Raw genomic sequence first — 19,931 nt, 5'->3', positions numbered from 1 at the left:
AAGAATCATTCATTCATTCGCTCATTCATTTATTCATTCATTCATTCATCCTAACAGGCTTTCTTAATATTTTCTGGATACCAGGCATTCCACTAGGCACATGGCGTGGGCCTCAAGGACTTTTCTGGCTCAACCCCTACTGCACACTATGGTCAGCTACCTGGGCTCCACCGAAGAGCAGTTAAATCAGACTCTGTATGGCGGTGCTGGGATCACCTCCCCAGGGATTCTGATGTGTAGCCAGGGTTGAGAACCATTGGCATGGAGGAAAGACAGGCCCATAAGCATCTCTAATGCATCATGGAGTTTGGCTCAAGGTGCATTTGGGAGCACTTAGTGGAGGGAGATTTGATTTGACCAAAGTAGGAGGACATTTGGGAAGACTTCACCAAGAAGGTGATGACAGTTAAGCTTATCCATGAGGGATGAGCTGGATTTCACTAGAGGAAGGAGGTGGGGAGGGAATTCCAACTCAAGCATGTGCCTGAGGTGTGAGTCATGTGGTATACCTGGAGAGTGAGAAGTGGCCTAGTGTGGGAGAGGCAGGTGAAGGCCTCAACTTTGTTCTGTAATAAATGGAAAGTTCTAGAAGGTTTGACAGAGCAGTGATGTTAAACAGTGGTCCTGAATTTCCCCACTACTAAGTGTGGTTCCTCCCAGGGCTTCCAAATCTAGAGGCCTCTCACAAGACAATCCTAGCTTCTTTCTTTATTTTAGGAGCTGGAAGACATTGTTATTGACTTGGGAGAGATCCGGAAACAAGCCTTGCAGAGCCCTGGTGTGAACCGCAGCCTGTTTCTCATCACCCTGGAGAGGTGTTTCCAGGTGCTGAACTCGCTGGAGTGTGTGGAGATCCTGGGCAGGGTGCTGAGGGGCTCCTCAGGCAGCCTTCTGCAGCCGGACATCGCAGAGAAGCTCCCCCGGGACCTGCGTGAGGACGCTTTCAAGAACCTGTGAGGGTTTCCCCCAGCCCATGAACCCCACTCCCCATTCCTCAGAGGTAATATACGGCAGAGGGGAGAAAGCAAGGGGAGCAGGTTAACATGTGAGGCCTGGAGCAGAGCTTAACATCTGTGGGGTTTAGAAATGGTTTGACTAAAGCAGTGCCTCCCAAATGTCGGTCATTCTGGTACCACCCTCACAATTTTTGCCCTATCTGTACACCACTGATACTATTCTTTACTTGTTTTTTTTTTATAGTGACTCATTATTTTTATTTTTAAAAGATTTTATTGATTTGACAGAGAGAAAGCACAATACGGGGAGCAGGAGAGGGAGAAGCAGGCTCCCCACTGAGCAGGGAGCCTGATGCAGGGCTCAATCCCAGGACCCTGGGATCAGGACCCAAGCTGAAGGCAGATGCCCAACTGACTGAGCCACCCAGGAGCCCCATGACTCATTCTTTTTAATTAACATTTATTTAAAAAGTAACTTTGATATCATTACTATAAGGTCAAGTCATATTGGGACTAAATGGGACTGCTGCGTATGGCAACAAGGAGGTCGTTGGTGACTGGGACCACGAGGAGAGGTGTGGTGGGGAGGGGACAATGTCAGATATCAAATGACATCAATGATATCAAATGATATCAAATGATAAATATCAAAATGATATTTATCTGACATCAAAATGTCAGATAAATATTTGCAAATGACATATCTGATAAAGGGTTAGTATCCAAAGTATATAAAGAATTTTTAAAACTCAACACCCCAAAACCAAATAATCCAGTTAAAAAATGGGCAGAAGACATGAACAGACATTTTTCCAAAGAAGACACACAGATAATAGACGCATGAAAAGATGTTCACCGTCACTCGGCATCAGGGAAATGCAAATCAAAACTACAGTGAGATACCATCTCACATCTGTCAGAATGGCTAAAATCAACAACACAAGAAATAACAGGTGTGGGTGAGGATGCGGAGAAAGAGGACCTTTTCACACTCTTGGTGGGAAGGCAAACTGATGTAGCCACTCTGGAAACAGTATAGCGGTTCCTCAAAAAGTTAAAAAGAGAACTATCCTATGATCCAGCATTGCACTACTAGGTATTTACCCAAAGGATACAAAAATGCTATTTTGAAGAGATACATGCACCCCAGTGTTTATAGCAGCAGTATCTGCAATAGACAAATTATGGAAACCACTGAAGTGTCCATCAATTGATGAATAGATAAAGAAGGTGTGATCATCATATATATATCATGGATATTACTCAGCCATAAAAAGAATGAAATCTTGCTATTTGCAATGACATGGTTGGAACTAGAGAGTATTATGCTAAGTGAAATAAATCAGGCAGAGAAAGACAAATACCATATAATTTCACTCATATGTGGAATTTAAGAAAACAAATGAGCAAAGGGGAAAAAGAGAGAGAGAAAGACAAACCAAGAAACAGACTCTTAACTGCAGAGAACAAACTGATGGTTATCAGAGGGGAGGTGGGTAGGGGATGGGTTAAATAGGTGATGGGAATTAACGTGTGCACTTGTGATGAGCACCGGGTGTTGTATGGAGATGTTGAATCACTATATTGTACCCTTGAAGCTAATATTACATTAGCTAACTGGAATTTAAACAAAAACTTAAAAAAAAACAACAACCCCAAAACCAGGATGTCAGATACTAACCAGTGTCGGTGAGGATATGGAGAAAATCAGCACCCTCATATACTATGGGTGAGAATGTGAAATCATGCAGCCTCTTTGGACAACAATCTGGCAGTTCCTTGAAAGGCCAAGGACAGAGCTGTCATCTAACCCAGCAATTCTGCTCCTGGGTATCTATCCAAGAGAAATGAAAATGTCTGTCCGCACAAAAACGGGCACATGAGTGTTTACAGCAGCACTGTTCATAATAGATCAAAGGTGGAAACAACCCAGAGGTCCATCAGCTGGTGAATAGATAAACAAAATGTAGCAGGCACAGACTGTGGAATAGTATTTGGCCCTGAAAAGGCCATGAATGGAGTGCTAATGCATTGTACAACATGCATGAACGTTGGAAACGTCATGCCAAGTGAAAGAAGCCAGTCACAAAGATGACATATCGCCTGCTTCCATTTATCTGAAATGTCCGGAAGAGGCAAATCTATGGAGACAGAAAGTAAATGAGTAGTTTCTAGGGGTTGGGGTGACTCGTAGTTGGGGGGTGGTAGCTAAAGGGTATGGTGTTTCTTTTTGAGATGTTTATTTTTTTATTTTTTATTTTTTAAGATTTTATTTATTTGACAGAGAGAGAGACACAGCGAGAGAGGGAACACAAGTAGAGAGAGTGGGAGAGGGAGAAGCAGGCTTCCTGCGGAGCAAGGAGCCCGATGCAGGGCTCGATCCCAGGACCCTGGGATCATGACCTGAGCCGAAGGCAGACGCTTAACGACTGAGCCACCCAGGCGCCCCTCTTTTTGAGATGTTTAAAAAGTTCTAAAATTGAATGTGGTGATGGTTGCACAACTCTGGGAACACCATTGAATTGTACATTTTCAACGGGTGAATTATATGATGTGGGAATTATATCTCCATAAAGCTGTTACAAAAAAAGAAGAGGGGTGCCTGGGTGGCTCAGTCGGTTAAGTGTCTGCTTTTGGCTCAGGTCATGATCCTAGGATCCTGGGACTGAACCCTGAGTCCGGCTCCCTGCTCAGTGGGGAGTCTGCTTCTCCCTCTCCCTCTGCCCCTCCCCCCACTTTTTGTGTGCACACGCATTCTCTCTCAAATAAATAAATAAAATCTTAAGAAATAAAAAAATAAAACAACAGCAACAACAAAAAAGAAGTGACTAAGAGGTGAGGAAGTGGAGAGCACTCTTTGGAAGATATTTAGATGTGAAGGACAGAGGATAAATGGGCCAATAGCTACACGTAGCAAGGGACTGGGAAGGCTTTTTAACACAAGACAGCTTTGGGTCCATTGGCTGTTTTGACCCTGTCTCAAGTCCTCCACCTGTTTGTTCCGAAATTGATGCCCATGTTTGTCATTTAGATCTGCGGTGTTCAAAGATCTCTACGACCAAACCTCGGCTCATTCCCAGAGAGCTCTCTACTCCTGGATGACTGGGATTTTGCAGACGTCCTCCAAGGCTACTGGTGAGCCTGGGCTTCGGAGTGGGATCACTTTTCAGGGGGAGTCCATCCTTAAAAGTAGTGCTTCCTCTCTGAAGATAGGGATTTGATTTCATTGTTATTTTTTATTTTTACCCGTCCTTCCCACCTTCCGAAAAGGGTTTGATGTGGTTTATGGAATAAAACACATACCCCAGGGGCACCTGGGTGGCTCAGTCGGTTCAGCGTCTGCCTTCGGCTCAGGTCATGATCCCAGGGTCCCGGGATCGAGTCCTGCATCGGGCTCCCTGCTCAGAGGGGAGTCTGCTTCTCCCTCTCCCTCTGCCTTGGCTCATGCTGTCTCTCACTCTAGCGCTCTCTCTCCCAAATAAATAAAATGTGTGTGTTTTTTTTTTTAAGATTTTATTTATTTGATAGAGAAAGAGAGAGAGCATGAGTGGCGGGGGGGGCGGTGTGTGTGGCAGAGGCCACAGAGGGAGAAGCAGGCTCCCCACTGAGCAGGGAGCCCGATGCAGGACTCGATCCCAGGACCCTGAGATCATGACCTGAGCTGAAGGCGGACGCTTAACTGACTCACCCAGGTGCCCCAAATAAACAAAACTGAAAAAACCCAAAACAAACCCATACCCTATTCCATCCATACACTTCCCACACGTTCAAGTCTCCAAAATAAGGATGCCTCTGCATCTTAAAATCAATGGGCTGTCCTAGTTTGTAAGTGGAACGTAAATAACGACTGCGTCTTGGATTCAAAGAGAACCTTTAGAGTAAGGTTTCAAGTTCAAAAATCTATCATAAATCTGGATTAGAGTGGGACGCGGTAAATTTTTAAAAGGAAATCTAGTTTCCTGGCAGCCGAGGCAGAAGTAGGTCAAAACTCATTTATTTTACAGATATGTATTAGAGGAGTCAAATTCATGGAGCCAGAAAGTAGGAAGGGTGGTTGCCAGGGGCTGGGAGGAGGGGGAAGTGGGGAGTCGTTGTTTCTTGGGGACAGTTTTGGTTTTGCGAGACGAAAATGTTCTGGAGGTGGATGGTGTTGATGGTTGCACAGCGAAGTGAATGTACTTAATAGCGCGGAACCATCCGCTTACAAATGGTTAAGTTAGTAAACTTTATGTTATAATTACTACAACTGAAAAAAAAGAAAAGAATGATTGTGTAGATGAGTAATGCAGACAATGTCTCAGATGGCTTCAATTTGTTGAGTTTTTAATGTGAGTCGTGTAAACGGAATAAACTTTTTAAACACTTACCAAATCCTACCGTGAGTCAGCCCCTGGAGATACAGAGGAAAATAAGACAAAGACAAAGTCTCTGCTCTCATAGAGCTCTTGTTTTATTGGGGGAGGGTAGGTGGAGAAAAGTTTTAAACCAGCAAATTAAGAGGGAGAGAGGGCTCAGGCACCAGTAGGTGCTATGAAGAAAATAAAATAAAATGGATGAATGTTATGGAAAGGCTTAGTGCTTTGGACCAGAACGGGACTTGGCCATCGTTTTCCATAAAGGGTCAGAGTAAATATCTTAGGCTCTGTGGGCCTGTAGTCTGGCTCAGTGAATCAACTCTCATGTTCTGGTGCTAAAGCAGATATTGATATCAGGTGAGCAGGCGGGGCTGGGTCCCAGGGGAACCTTATTTATGGGCCTTGAAATTGGGATTTCACAATTGTCACATGCCACAAAATAGTCTTTTGATGTTACTTCCAACTATTTAGAAGCGTAAAAACCAAGCTCACAGCCTCCACAAAAGCAGGTGGTGGGTTGGATTTGGCTGGTGGGCTATGTAGTTTGCCAGCCTCTGGACTGAAGAATCAGAGAGGACCTGACATTTGAATTGAGACCATAATGAGAAAATGGAACGGGTCCTGTGAGGCTTTGGGGGGAAGGGTGTTGCAGGCAGGAGAACAGCAAACACAGAGGCCCTGGGGTGGGAATGAGCTCAGTGTTTTGGGGAAACATAAAGGAAGCCTGTGGGACTGGAGTGTAGTGAGGGCCAATCAATCCTTTTCCTGGAATTAAGCTCTGAGATTTGTGTATAAGGAGTGTCCCACAACAGAATAATCGATGTCTTCAGTGTGTGGCGGAATTCCCTCTACCTGATGCATATTTACAGCCTCCAGAAATCTGAATCTCACCGTGTGTAACCCTGAGAGAGCCACTCAGCCTCTAGACTTCCCTAAGTCCTTGTCGCCAGAATTTAATTAGAGACAGACATTCCTTCTAAAATTCCTATATGCTATGTTTTATTATTATACTCAAGTGAATTAAAACGAATTCTACTTGGCATTTAAGCTTTTTATTTTTCATGAAGTTCCTTGAGCTAACTGGGAATACTTTGGGTGTTAAAAATATCCCCATCTTTGGGATCCTTGGTCTGCAGAAATACGCTTTATGCTTTATAACTAATCTAAAATTAACAACTCAACTTGGTTCTTGATGAGTTTAGTGGCACACCACCCAGTTCTCTAGCTTTCGGGGACCAGCCCTTCTAATAACCAAGTCAAATGTCCAGAGTCTTCATCTCATCTAGGGGATCCTAGGGCATTTCTCTCTGCTCACCCCAAGAGCTCTGATTCCCAGGCTGACGAGGCATCCTGTTGGTCTTGTGACCCAGCCCATACCGCCGCTGACTTCACCATCTTGTCTGGGCATGAGAATCATTGCCCCTGGCTTTTTGCAACAGCTCTTGGTGATGAAGTCACTGTGTCCTGTAAACGCTCCCCTGCTTCTTCCATTTCCCCAAAATGCCGCCAACGCAATGTTGTTGTGTGTAAAAGTCGTTTACTGAAGGATTGGAGGCAATGAGGTTGATTCTAGCTTAGTGAAATGTGAAGTCCAAATGGAGCCTGGACTTGATGGTTCTTGAAGTCCCACTGACATCCCGCTGACGAGCAATTTCAAATGCCTGAACAGAGCGACAGAATCTTCTGGGAATTCAGAGGAGGGGGAAATTACTGATGGCTGAGGAGACAAGACAAGGCTTTAGAGGGAAGAGGGAATGTTTGAACTCAATTCTGAAGATAGGATTTCAGAGCAGAAGAGTTAGGGCAAAGGCATCCTAGCTGATGAAAAGGGCCCACATGAGAGAAGATTTGGAGAACATTTGGGGTGCATATGAGGAAGGATGAGTAGTTGGTTTGGCTCAAATACTGTAACCTGGTGCTAATCAATAAGGCTGATAATGATTGTTACTGGTAGTAATGAAAGAGTCATGTATATTTCAAGTTGCCAGATTATTTAGTAACTAAGCCAACTAAAAGTAAAACTATATTTTGTGATCTTAACTATTAAAAAATAGTCTGCATTTTTTTAAAGGAATCTTTTTTTTAAAAACTTTACTTATTTATTTATTTGAGAGAGAGAGAGCAAGTGTGAGCGGGGGGAGGAGCAGAGAAAGAGGGGAGAGGGGAACACAGCAGACGCCACACTGAGCGCAGAGCTCAAGGCAGGTTCAATCCCACGACCCCAAGATCATGACCTGAGCAGAAATAAAGAGTCGGCCACTTAACTGACCGCACTACCCAGGTACCCCCAAATAATCTGCATTTTTTAAAATAATCTGCATTTTTAATAAGTTTCCAGATGGTCCTGGTGCTGCTAGTCCAGGGACCATGCTGCTGAGGAACAAAGCCTCAGGTGGCTGGTATCTGTGGTTGCCTATGTGTAGCGTAACGTCTCCTAGGTAGGAGGCTGTCCATGAATGGTTGTTGAACGAATGAATGAACATAGGAAGGAAGTCCTGATGTCAAAGATGATTTTGATTATCACATACCAGGCAGGGGCTTTTATTTATTTATTTACGTATTTCTCCATTTATATATTTTTTTGCAGATGACTCTGTTTCATGGGTCAGTGCAGAAAACTTATGGATTTTGGGAAGATACATGGTTCACCTATCATTTGAAGAAATTGTGAAAATTAGTCCTTTAGAAGTAAGTGGGAAACATACATTTCCATGTTCCCATCACCGAGCCATCTGGGGAAAGGTGTATTCTAAACCTCTCATGTTCAGCCAGTCGAGGTGCCCTGGAAAACTGGATACCCACCTCGGCCAATATATCTTGAATCTCTGAAGAAAACTCTTGGGATGAGGCCTCAAGTCGTTGGTCATCAGATTGCTTTTAGTGCAGACGAACCAAGAAAAGAACAAGAATTGTAGACAACCAGGGTAGCTCCAGTGTGAACCAACATGATATAAAGAAAATGTTGGCTGTGAACCAAAAATCATTTTAGGGTATTTTTGTATTCAAGAAAGGCCAAGGACAATAGCTATAGAGTTTCTGGTCCTTGGAAGCATGAACCCAAATCAAACGAATCATGGATTACTAGCGACTTCTATTTATAGCTACTTCTATTGATAGCTATTTCAGTATGAGCAATGATTGGATTTTAACGGTAGAGTTTACAGTTAAGAAATGTACAAGTTCTAAGGTTACTTTCACTCACTGGCCAACCTGTCTGTCCTCCTGTTGTTGACCCAGTGACACTGAAATCCCTTGGGCATCATGATTCTGGAATGCAGTCTCCAAAGCATGTTGCCAACAGGGAGGCATTCATAAAGACTTTAGGGCTTGCCTCCAGTTTTTATCATGTGTGTCTTGACTTTCTCCTGGTCAGTGAGAGAAGTGTTTGTATCACATGACTGGCTCTCTCAAGGGCCAATTGATCCAACAATGTCGGCTTATTATGAAACCAGACGCAGAACCAGGTTCTTCTTTTTCTTTATCTTTTTTAAAGATTTTATTTATTTCAGACACAGAGACAGAGCACAAGCGTCAGGGGGAGGGGCAGAGAGAGAAGCAGGCTCCCAGCTGAGCATGGAGCCCGACATGGGACTTGATTCTAGGACTCTGGGATCATGACCTGAGCCAAAGGCAGATGTTTAACCAACTGAGCCACCCAGGCGCCCCCAGGTTCTTCTTTTTAAGAAAAATTTTTAAAATTTTTAATTGAAGTATAGTTGACGTATCTAGGTTCCTCTTTTGACCTAGGGGGCTGAGACTATTTCAAACATTTTTCAGTTTTGTAATCTGCAGTTATAAAATGGATTAACCTCAATTTTACTTTCCCAATATTGAGCGAACTTCTGGAAGTTAGGTGGAGATTAAATTGTTAGGAAGCTGGACCCCTGGGGAGGAATTTCTAAGATCAAGAGGTCATTTGCAACTTTTCTTCATCTTCTAAAGTGTAGCGAAGGGAGGCAAAGCCCCACCGGGTACCAACACTAAGGGGGAATTTTATATGGACAAAGAATAGAATCCACAAGGGAGAGACGACTTCATGAGCACAGAATAACTGCATAGAAAGATGGGAGACTTCAGCTTGATACCCTTGGACACCTAGGCAGAAAATGAATAAGAACAGAAAGAATCTGAATGGTGTATTTAATAAAGTTGAATCTATATATTTCTATCTTTCTCTATATTTGTATCTTACCAAGGGAGCACACACTGTTTTTCATCACCCGAGACCCATTTGTAAACTTACTCATCTACTTAAAAAAACACCCTGATGCCCCAAATTTTGTGGGCCATATTCTCTGACCTCCCCATAACAAATCTACAAAGAAATGTGCAAACATTAGCTTCCAAAGAGTTCAACAGCTCAGATACTGAAATATAACACTTTCCTAAGTGTTGGGTTGAGGAGGAAGCCAAAACAGTTGTGACAGACCATTGAGAAATCAGTGACAACGGGAACTGGGCATCTCCGAGTCTCTGAGGTGGGGCACAGCGTGGACCACTAGGGTGGGGCTGCTCGGGGCCACGTCAGTCCTCCTCACCAGTCTTCCTGCCCTTGACCACCAGATTGGACTGTTTATCAGCTATGACAATGCCACCAAGCTGCTGGACACGGTTTATGACATCACACCCGAACTGGCCCAGGCGTTCCTGGAGAGGATCAGCTCCTCCAGCTTTGACATGAGGAATACCTCCACCATCCACAGGCAAGGGGCAGGGGTCCTCCGAGTTGTTTCCCAAAATGTGATCGAAGCACCAGCTTCCTCTGAGCAGCAGAGGACCCTGGGAGGGAAGGGAGGTGGCTGGTCCATCTCTTTAAATAGCCCCATGTCTCTGTGCACATGAGGGGAAGCATTTCCCCAAAGAAACACCCTTTGAAGGAGTTATAAAGTGGGGTGAGGTGGGAACAAATTCTTTCTGAGCCTCTCCTGTGCCAGGCATTTTATGCAACCTTATCCAGTGCCAAGATTTCAGCTCTGAGCATGGAAATAGAATATCTTAAATACTCAGTTTTCTGTCCAAGGTCAATGTGTAATTTCCATTAGGGTGGGTTGAGGATTGGAAAGAGCTTTTGGGTCCCCATATTTGTGAACCTCTTATTATCCAGATTCTCAGGTGGGGGATCCACAGATGACATCAGCTCTCTAATTTAAAGATTGTAACATGATCCTCCAGGTGGATGGGCCAGGAGCTGTGTACTTGGTGACCCCAGAAAGGGGTCAGACGCTTAACGCCTGAGCCACCCAGGCGCCCCATGTCAGTGTCTTTCTGAGAGGGTCAATCCAGGTGGAGCCTGGTCAACCAGGTGGTCCAGCCATGCTGAATTGAATAGATTTCATACTAGCTCTAAGAGCATCCATTAATGAAGGAGTGCCTGGTGTCCACCAGGAAGTGTGCTGATCTTCCCATTGAACTCTCACAGTACTCCTGATTCCTCCGTTCATCATATTCATTGTGATGTGCTATGGTGAACAAAGCCAACCTCCCTTTTATTCAAGGCTCAGAGAGACAGGGTCACCCTGTACAGTGGTACACAGTGTGGACTGCTCAACTGTGCATGCAGCAGCTTGGCAGAGAAGTTAAGTAACTTGTTGGATCAAATATCCCATATAGCTGGGCTTCAAACTCTTGTTGGCCTGAATCTGTGCTCTTAACCACTAAGTACAGTGCTCCCAGCTAGACCAGGGTTCAAATCCCCCCCCTGCCCTTACACTGTCCTACTTCCTGTCTTTTTCTTTCCTTTTGAGGTCATCATCATCTGAGGTGAGCAAACCCTCTATCTCCATGTGGAAAATGGGAGTTTTCAATGGCCTCAGCATCACACTTCCCTTGTGTCTCTGACTGCCCTGGGAAGAGAGATGGTATAGCTGGATGGATCTAGTTTTAAGTCCTGACTCCACTACTTTGTCTTTGGCAACTTACTTGACTGCTCTGTTTGCCCTTCTGTGAAATGGGGCTAATAAGAGCATCTACCTCATAGGGTTACTGTGATGGGGTGATCAGGTACAGGGCTCAGCATGATCCCTGGCATGTGGTAGCTGCTCTGACCATCACTCTTGGTTCTGCATGGGACAGGGCTGTGGTTGTGGCCCCCAGCTCTGAGCCCCCCGCCAGCACCCTTATTTTCCCACACAGGCTGGGGCTGCTGGTCTGTTTCTACGATGACCTGGATTTGCTGGATGCCGCAGTGGCCCAAGTCCTCCTCCACCAGATGATCAAGTGCAGCCACCTGAGGGGCTTTCAGGCTGGGGTTCAGCAGGTGCAGTGGGGCGCAGGGCCCTGGGGAGATGGCTGGAGAAACGGAGAGCAAAGTCTTGCCTGGCCTTTGAGAGAAAACACGTCAGCTTAATCAGGATCTAGGTTCAGCCACAGCAGATGGCATCTCAAATCCTGGGATGAGCTTAAAATGGGAAGAAATGACATAAAGCAGTATAAGGGAAAACCTGGGATAGATCAAAATTCAGAGTGGCCACCTTGAACTTAACCATGTGTAAGGATTGCTTGGGATCTTCAATGTGGATTCTGATTCAGTGGGTCTCAGCGGAGCCCTGAGTGGAGACTGTACTTTTTTTTTTAGTAAAGATTTTATTTATTTATTAGAGAGAGCACAAGCAGGCAGAGGGAGAGGGAGAAGCAGACTCCCCTCTGAGCAGGGAGTCCGACATGGGATTCAATCTCAGGACCCTGGAATCAGGACCTGAGCTGAAGGCAGACACTTAACCAACTGAGCCACCCAGGCTGCACTTCTGACAAGCTTCCAGGCGATGCTGAAGCAGCTGGTCTGGTGACCATGCTTGGAACAGAAGGAGATAATGCAGGGTTCTCAAACCTGGCTCTGCCTTAGTAGCACCCCACCAGCTCCGTCCCTGGAGATTCTCGAGGTATTGGTTAGGGCTGTGGCCTGGGAATGGTATGTTTCAAAAAATCCTCACGTGATTCCAGTGTAGCCAAGGTTGAGAACACTGGATTACAGTGTGTTTACTGAGTTCCTAGACCAAAGTTCTGGGCAAACTGGCACAGACAGACTTTCTCATTTCCCCTTTCCTCCCCATTTCTCTCTCCTTTCTTCCCTTCAAGTGTCAGTTCTGCCTGGCTTCTTTTTGTTTTTGGCTCTTTTCATTTTTTTTTTAATTGAAAAGATGATGTGAGAGCAACATTAAAATTTTGGGGCATCTGGCTGGCTCAGTTGGGAGAGCATGCGACTCTTGATCTCAGGGTTGTGAGTTCGAGTCCCAGGTTGAGCATGGAGCCTACTTAGAATTAAAAAAAAAGAACATTTTGATAATGCCATCAATAATTCCACAGTAGTTTTTCACATGTAACTATAAAATTCCCGATCCCATTTGACATTGGACATAGTCATAATGATCTTCACCAATGCATGTTTTTATTTTCAAGGGAAAGGATCTCTCCCAAGCCAACTCAAACCAAACATCAGAAGATGAATGTATTTTAAAGCCACAGGCATAAGCGGTGGCCGTTCTGACAGAGAAAGTCCAATACAGTGAAGATATAAGAGTACCCTTTGGGATCACCTAGCTCAGTACTTCCCAGACCAGAGGGTGCATCAGAGTCACCTGGAGGGTTTGTTAAAATACTGGTTGCCGGGCCTCAAACTCAGTGTCTCTGGTTCAGGAGGACCCGGGCAGGGCCTGAGAATCTGCATTTCTAACAAGGTTCTGGGTCATGTTGCTGGTCAAGGACCACAGTGCTTTGCAAAGCACTGCTCAAGCACATGTCTCCGTCTTACAGATGTGGAAGCTGAGCCGCTGGGAAGGAAAGCTGCAGAATTTGGAGACCCCAGAGGCTGTGACAGCTTTCTTTCATTTCACTCTGCTGCCCCCCAGTGGCCATTTCAGTATTGCCTGGTACACTGGTGTGCACATTTCTGATAGGAATACACTGTTCCTACAACTTCAGGTGTGAAAACATGAACCATTCTCATTTTTGGGCACAGAGGTCATGTAGCAATGTTCTTTACTGAGAGTGGTTAGGAAACACAGTTAACTATAACTAGATAGGCATAGTATAATAAAATCATTGTTAAGGCGATCCCAGAAACGTGAAAATCTGTGTAAGACCTAAGTAAAAAATATAGAAAATCATACTTCCATTCATGTTATGACTATGTGAAACATGCTGTAGTTTACTTATTTTTGTAAGATTTATTTATTTATCTGATAGAGAGATAATGAGCATGAGTGAGGTGTCGGGGGTAGAGGCAGAGGGAGAAGCAGATTCCCCGCTGAGCAGGGTGCCCCACGCAGGGTTCGATCCCAGGACCCTGAGATCACGACCTAAGCCAAAATCAAGAGTCATCCCCTTAACCAGCTGAGGCACCCAGGGGCCCCTAATCATAGTTATTTTTATGAGGAGTTTCAGGAGATTTTACTTTCACTTAAATAAAAAATTATTTTTACATGGATTATATATTATCACAAAGAACACCCTGGATGTTTCATGAAAGAAAAGCAGCCATGTATATGGATGCAGAGTTCAAGGTCACAAAAAGACAACAGATGCTATGAGAGGGTGGTAGAATTATGGACAAAGTGAACAAAATTTCCTTCTGCCTTGTTTCAAGGTTGATTTAATAGCAAGTTAATATTTAAATGAAGTACAAAGTGAATTTGTAGCATATTAAGGTCCAGGCCAGAGGAGGTGGTGCTCTTCATTGGGGTGACTCATTGTCTGGTCAGGACTCCTTGGGCCAGGGTTGGGGAGGGTGTTGTGACTACCCCAGGGCGTAGGCAGAGGGAGCCACTGTGCTGCTTGTTACCCACCCTCATGCCAGCTTGCTCCCCTTCTAGCTCAAAGCCGACCTCCTGGACATCGCCATGGAAAACCAGACCCTCAATGAGACTCTGGGCTCTTTGTCGGATGCGGTTGTGGGCTTGACCCACAGTCAGCTGGAATCCCTCTCCCCCGAGGCTGTGCATGGTGCCATGTCTACCCTCAACCAGGTCTCAGGCTGGACCAAGAGCCAGGTCATCATCTTGTCTGCCAAATACTTGGCCCATGAGAAGGTCAGTTGGAACTCTTTTTTTTAATGCTCTGAGACCCAAGGGCCAGTGACACACAAGGACAGACAGTCAGTACGAAGATGGTGCCAAAGAGGACTCGCTCTGCCGTTTACTAGCTGCGAGACACTGGACAATGGGCCTGCCTTTTTGCCTCAGTTTCTCTATTTGTAGGATGGGGATAATGATAGCGCCTCTTCTGTAGGAGGGCTGTAAGGATTCTGCAGGTCAGTACGCAGGAAGAGGTTGGAACATGTGACCTAGAGTGTGAGCTCAATGAGTGGTGGCTGTTGTGTTGTTTGCAAAGCTTGGGACCTATTCCAGGATTTCCTTGCTTGTTATTGAGGCTGCAAACACGTCCCTCATCCTGAGATGAAAGATAATGCTATTTTATTCATTTTGGGCAGCAGGGAGGGAATTGTCCTTGCTGAAGGTCCTGTTTAGAGGGGACAGGAGCCTTATTAGTCCATGTCCAGTTGCTCCTGGGGTGGGAAATGAGTCTTTTTTCCTGGGGAAATCATTTCTCTGCCCTGGGCTCAGTAAAAGGGGCTCCAGAACCCTGAGCCCCTAAGTATTTTGGTGTCCTGCTCTTTCTGTCTCATAGCTGTGTCCCGGGATGCAGACTAGTTCATGAGGACTGGACTGGGGACCAATTCCAAAGTGACAATAATAACATATACATTAAGTACTTCCTGTGTGCCAGGTTCGGGTCTAAGTGAGTTAATTGTTCAATGTTCTCAACAACCATTTGAGGTCAGTAGTATGTTCTGATCTTCATTTTCTATGTCATTCATGAGGGGCACAGAGTGTGTAAGGGAATTGCCAGGGTCCCATAAAAGGGACACAGCTGGGATTGAACCCAGGATGTCTGGCTTCAGAGTCTGCTTGCTTAACTCCCATGCTGACTGCCTCCAGCATGGCACCATGGCCATGGTCCATCCATTCTTACTTTCTGACTCAAGGCCAAGGCTAGCCCATTCTTGTCTCTTCTAGCCTCATGGCAACTTAGTTTGAAGGCTTGGCTGCCCTCCTCTGTTTTGACTGGGGCCCTGTGAGTTTACTTGCACAGTGAAACATGCATTTGATTTCAGGGAGCTGAGGGAGACCGTCTTGTTCCTCCCAGTCCTGGACAAAGTGACTTGTCTCTTTGGTGAAGCAATTGTTATGAAGATGCCAAGAGCTCGAGAGGTCTTGCCTTCCTTGAGGATGGTAGAGACTATCCATTCTACAGAGCACAGCAGGCAAACCACACAACTGGCTTTTTGTAGAGCTAAGGAATGAATGTTCCTGATTATATGGAAAACCATCTAGCATCTTTACTCTAAAGGAAGGAGACAAAACAAGTAGAGTTTCTGATGGGGCAGACAGCCACAATCCTATCTGTCATAAAATATCAGACCCATATCCTGAAACATTTTTTTCAACTCAAAGCTTCTACATGGAGATAGATGAGCATGGGGTTTGCTGTGTCAGGGGACTTCATGAGAAAAGTGGGCTACCTGGGGGCCTTGTACGAGGGGGTGGGGCTAGGTAAACTGAGAGCCCCATGACCTACGTCAAGGGGCAGCTGCTGGTCAGTTCTTGCCAACTGTTGCCGATGTGGGCCTGGTATTGCCTGGTGCTCAGATTTTTTTTTAAACCTGGATTTTAATGGAAATTACCCCCATTTTAAAATGTTGTCAGCTAGTCCAAGTTCAACACACACCCAGAAGCCCATTGTATGGCCAGCTGTGGTGCATGGGTCATGACTTTTTGATATTTGTACTGTGGCCTCGGACAGCACGGTATGCCCTGGGCAGAGCACTAGCTTCATGTGTTGTGTTTTGATATTGACTCTCTTTCCTGATGGAAGGAAGGAAGGTCTGGGAGGGCAGCATGTGTCTTGCTTCCAGTCGTGCCCCTGGCACCCATCCAGATACCGGCATGCAGTGGGGTAAGTGTCTCCCAGGTGAGAAACCAGAGTAGAACCTCATCCTCCTCGCGGCCGGTCTTCCCAGGTGCCGTCTTTCTACAATGTCAGCCAGATGGGCGTGCTGCTGGCCGGGATTGGCACCCAGGCCTTCTATGGCATGGATTGCAGGGACCTCCTGCAGGTCCTGAGAAGCACGGTCTCTTTGCATGTGTCCGACTTGTCACCTGCCCAGAAGCAAGGTGTCCTCAGCAAGGTGAGAGGAAGACATCGGGTCCTCAGCCGTGTGGTTCACAGAGCATGTGGTTTTGGGGTTTTGTGAGTGTGCTGTGACTTTGGGCCATTGACTCAGGGCTGGGGTTAGCTGAATCTTTGGTGTGTTCTGAACCTTGCCCTGATGGCCACTTTCCTTCTTTTCCAGAAAGAGGTTCATGCTGCATTTTTCTTTTCTTTCCCTCCCTCCCTCCCTTCCTTTCCTCCTCCCTCCCTTCCTTCCTTTCCTCCTTCCTTCCTTCCTTCTGTCCTTCCTTCCTTCCTCTCTTTCTGTTTTAAAGATTAATTTGTTTATTTTAGAGAGAAAGAGCATGAGTGGGAGGGGCAGAGGGAAAGGAAGAGAGAATCTCAAACAGACTCTAAGCTGAGCCTGATGTGGGGCCTTGAGTTCATGACCCTGAGATCAGGACCTGAGCTGAAACCAAGAGACGGACAGTTAACTGACTGCGCCACCGAGGCGCTCCAAGGGTCACACTATATTTCTTCCCAGACCCTGGAGCTTTCCTTAGCCAGTTGACTCTGGAAGACTTTTCTTAAATTAGGTTTCTTGATATGATAATGTTTTGAAAGTTTGTTTTTCAAATCTCAAAATGAATCCCGAAGTTCACAGAGTGCTTCTGAAAGCCCCTTCCATGATTTGAAGTCACACCTATGTTCCTCTTTCTCCCTTGGCAGTGGGTCGTTGGGCGTCCTATTCTCTCACACCTGCTGTGTCCAGTTGCAAAATCTGTTAGGAAATGAAACCCAAGGAGTTGGACTTAAAATACCAACACCTTGCAGATAGCAATAGCACGTCTGGTTAAAATAAAGAATGTGGGTTCTGGAATAAGATGGACTTGTGCTTGAATCTTACTTATCAACTTTCAACCAGTTACTTACTAAGCCTCAGTTTTCTCACCTGCAGAATGGGGGTAAGGATAGTCCCCCACCTCAGAGGGTTGCTGAGCAGATATGGTGGATTTCATGGCCTCTGAAAGCACTGACACAGTGCCTGGCCCTTACCCAAAGTTCAGTGCACCTTCTACAAGGTGGTTATTATGCTTATCCTCACTCTTGGCAGATGATTGAAGCAGGAGATACTACCTCAGGCATTGTGGAAATACAAGGGGCTTTCTTTAAGGAGGTGTCTCTTTTCGATTTACGGAGGGAACCTGGATTTAACACTACAGTCCTAAAGGAAAAGGAGCTTCGAAGGAGTCAGGTATGACCACTGAGGATTCTGACACCAATTTGGATGTGTATATGTTGGGGGGAGTGGGTTCCTCACACCAACAAGGAATTCTCCAACATCAGTTGGGTGTCCTATGATTCATCTCAGTTCTGACACTGTCAACCTGGTGATGACATCAGATCCCACAGGTCAAGGGTCCAGCCCTATAATCCTACACCCCCTGCCCCTCAACTTCAGATGCCAGTCACAAGTCCTCGTCCCCTGTGCTTCTGACCTACCAGCTGTAGATCAAAGGTTCCAATGACCACCCTGCCCTACTTTGGTTTGATTAACTTAGTCAAGCGCTCACAGAACTCAGAGAAACATTTTACTTACTAGATCACTGCTTTATTATAAAAGGCTATAACTCAGGAACAGCCAGAAGGAAGAGAAGCATGGGACAAGGTGTGGGGAATGGGTGCGGAGCTTCCATGGCCTCTCCAGATGCACCACCCTCCCAGCACCTACACCTGTTCACCAACTGGAAGCTCTCTGAACTGGGTGCTTTTGGGTTTTTATGGAGGCTTTATCACATAGGCATGCTTGATGAAATCATTGGCTGTTAGTGATTGATTCAGCATCCAGTCCCTCTCCCCTCCCTGGAGGTCCAGGGTGGGACTGAAAGTTCCAACCCTCCACTCACGAGTTTGGTTCTTCCAGCAACATCCCTCCACCCTCAGGTGCTTTCCAAAAAGTCGTTCATTAACATGAGAAAAGAGGCCTTGATTACTCTCCCTGCTTAGGAAATTCCCAGGGTTTTAGGAGCTGGTGCCAGAAAAGGGAATAAGAACAAATAGAGATTTCTTATTGTAAATCACAATATCACAACCATGATGCCCAGATCGCTCCTGGATTTCTGACTCTCTGCCTTGTGGGAAAGCTCCGTTTTAAGGTGAATTTGGTAAAAGAAATTTATTTCTGTGTGATTACACTCAGGGGGCAGAACCCCATAGTATTAAGAAGTTGGACAAGACCTGAGCATGAATTTGGGTGCTACCATTTATTAACTTTGGGGGAGCCACTTCTCACTCAGCCTCAGTTTTCTCAGTGTGAAATGGGGATAGTTTCTTTCTTTTTTTTAATGATTTATTTATTTTTTTTAGAGCTTGAGAGAGAGAGAGAGAGCATGTGTGCACCTGCTGAGGGGTGGGGTGTGGTGGGGAGGGGCGGAGGGAGAGGGAGGGAGAGAATCTTAGCGATAGGGAAGACTGGGGTGGGATAGGGTTCCAGAACTTGATCCTGCGCCTGAGGAAATGTCTGGGGCCACACACAGAGCTTAGGGAGCTTACCTTCCTAGCTGTTCCTTTCTCCTGGGCCTGGCTGTCATGTCACAGATGCCTCTGCCTAACCCTGGCTCATAATTTATTCCTTTTGAGGAATTATGTTCAAAGTTTCAGAGTCTATAAAACAGATGAATGTCATACTTGATCGCATCTGCAAGTTAGGTGTTCTGTAAAATTACGTTCCTTAAAACAAATGACTCCCCTGCCTACTAGGTATTGTTCTTGTAGAGTGCCCATCTGGGAGGGTTGGAGGGCAGCGTGTGCTGCAAGTAGGAGTTACTTTATTGATGGTACTTTCTAGCCCGTCTTGGTCTGTTCATCCATCTTCTCTTTTGCTTCCTGGGAGCTAGTAGGGGGGCATGGACAGGGGCTGTGGAGGGTCCTCAGCTGATCAGCAGCTTCACAAAGCATAGGAAATAAACCTCCAGCCTTGCTTCCTGACGGCTTTGCTCCTCATTTGTGTTCTAGAGCACAGGGGATCCTCCAGGTGTGAGAGCATGCATTCTGCAATCACTCTGACACTGGTTCAAATCCCAGCTCTACCACCTAGCAGTTGTGTGGGCCTGGGTGAATAACATAGCCTGTTAGGCCTCCGTTTCCCCATCTGTAAAATGGGATCATAGTGTGTCCTCCCCATAGGGCTTCATGGTGCTGGGCACACACTGTGCTCCTCAGGGTGAGTGAGTAAGTAAGTGAGTGCTCTATCCGTCCTGGCAACCATTCTCTTCCCTCAGGCCTTGTTCCTGTATGAGCTTCTGTCAAAGTCGACCAGAAGGCCCGAGGAGCTCCTGAGGTAGGCGAGTATACTTGGCCTGGGGGCTGATGAGCCCTTTGGAGCCTAATTTCCCAGGAGGGAGAGTTGGACAGTCAGTCTGTAGCCTGTGCCCATCAGACCTGCTTTCTCTTGCCCCTTCTTTCTTCTCCCCTC

General features: G+C 45.8%; 1 protein-coding gene across 2 annotated transcripts in view; it reads left to right on the top strand.

Annotated features, from left to right (window-relative positions):
* Nucleotides 1-19,931, top strand: part of OTOA (otoancorin) — a 68,015-nt gene that overhangs the window by 14,410 nt on the left and 33,674 nt on the right. For both annotated transcript variants that reach the window (XM_027614046.1, XM_027614045.1), the window contains exons 8-16: nt 718-953; nt 3,988-4,091; nt 7,899-7,999; nt 9,875-10,014; nt 11,444-11,567; nt 14,119-14,334; nt 16,326-16,493; nt 17,571-17,711; nt 19,738-19,796. In XM_027614046.1, coding sequence (XP_027469847.1) covers nt 718-953; nt 3,988-4,091; nt 7,899-7,999; nt 9,875-10,014; nt 11,444-11,567; nt 14,119-14,334; nt 16,326-16,493; nt 17,571-17,711; nt 19,738-19,796 — 1,289 coding nt within the window. The remainder of the gene's footprint in view (nt 1-717; nt 954-3,987; nt 4,092-7,898; nt 8,000-9,874; nt 10,015-11,443; nt 11,568-14,118; nt 14,335-16,325; nt 16,494-17,570; nt 17,712-19,737; nt 19,797-19,931) is intronic.

This window comes from Zalophus californianus, chromosome 10 (genome assembly GCF_009762305.2).
Source record: "Zalophus californianus isolate mZalCal1 chromosome 10, mZalCal1.pri.v2, whole genome shotgun sequence".
In the NCBI taxonomy this organism is placed as follows: domain Eukaryota; kingdom Metazoa; phylum Chordata; class Mammalia; order Carnivora; family Otariidae; genus Zalophus; species Zalophus californianus.
Note: the sequence above shows the minus strand (reverse complement) of the source record. Positions and strands in the feature narration are given on the sequence as shown.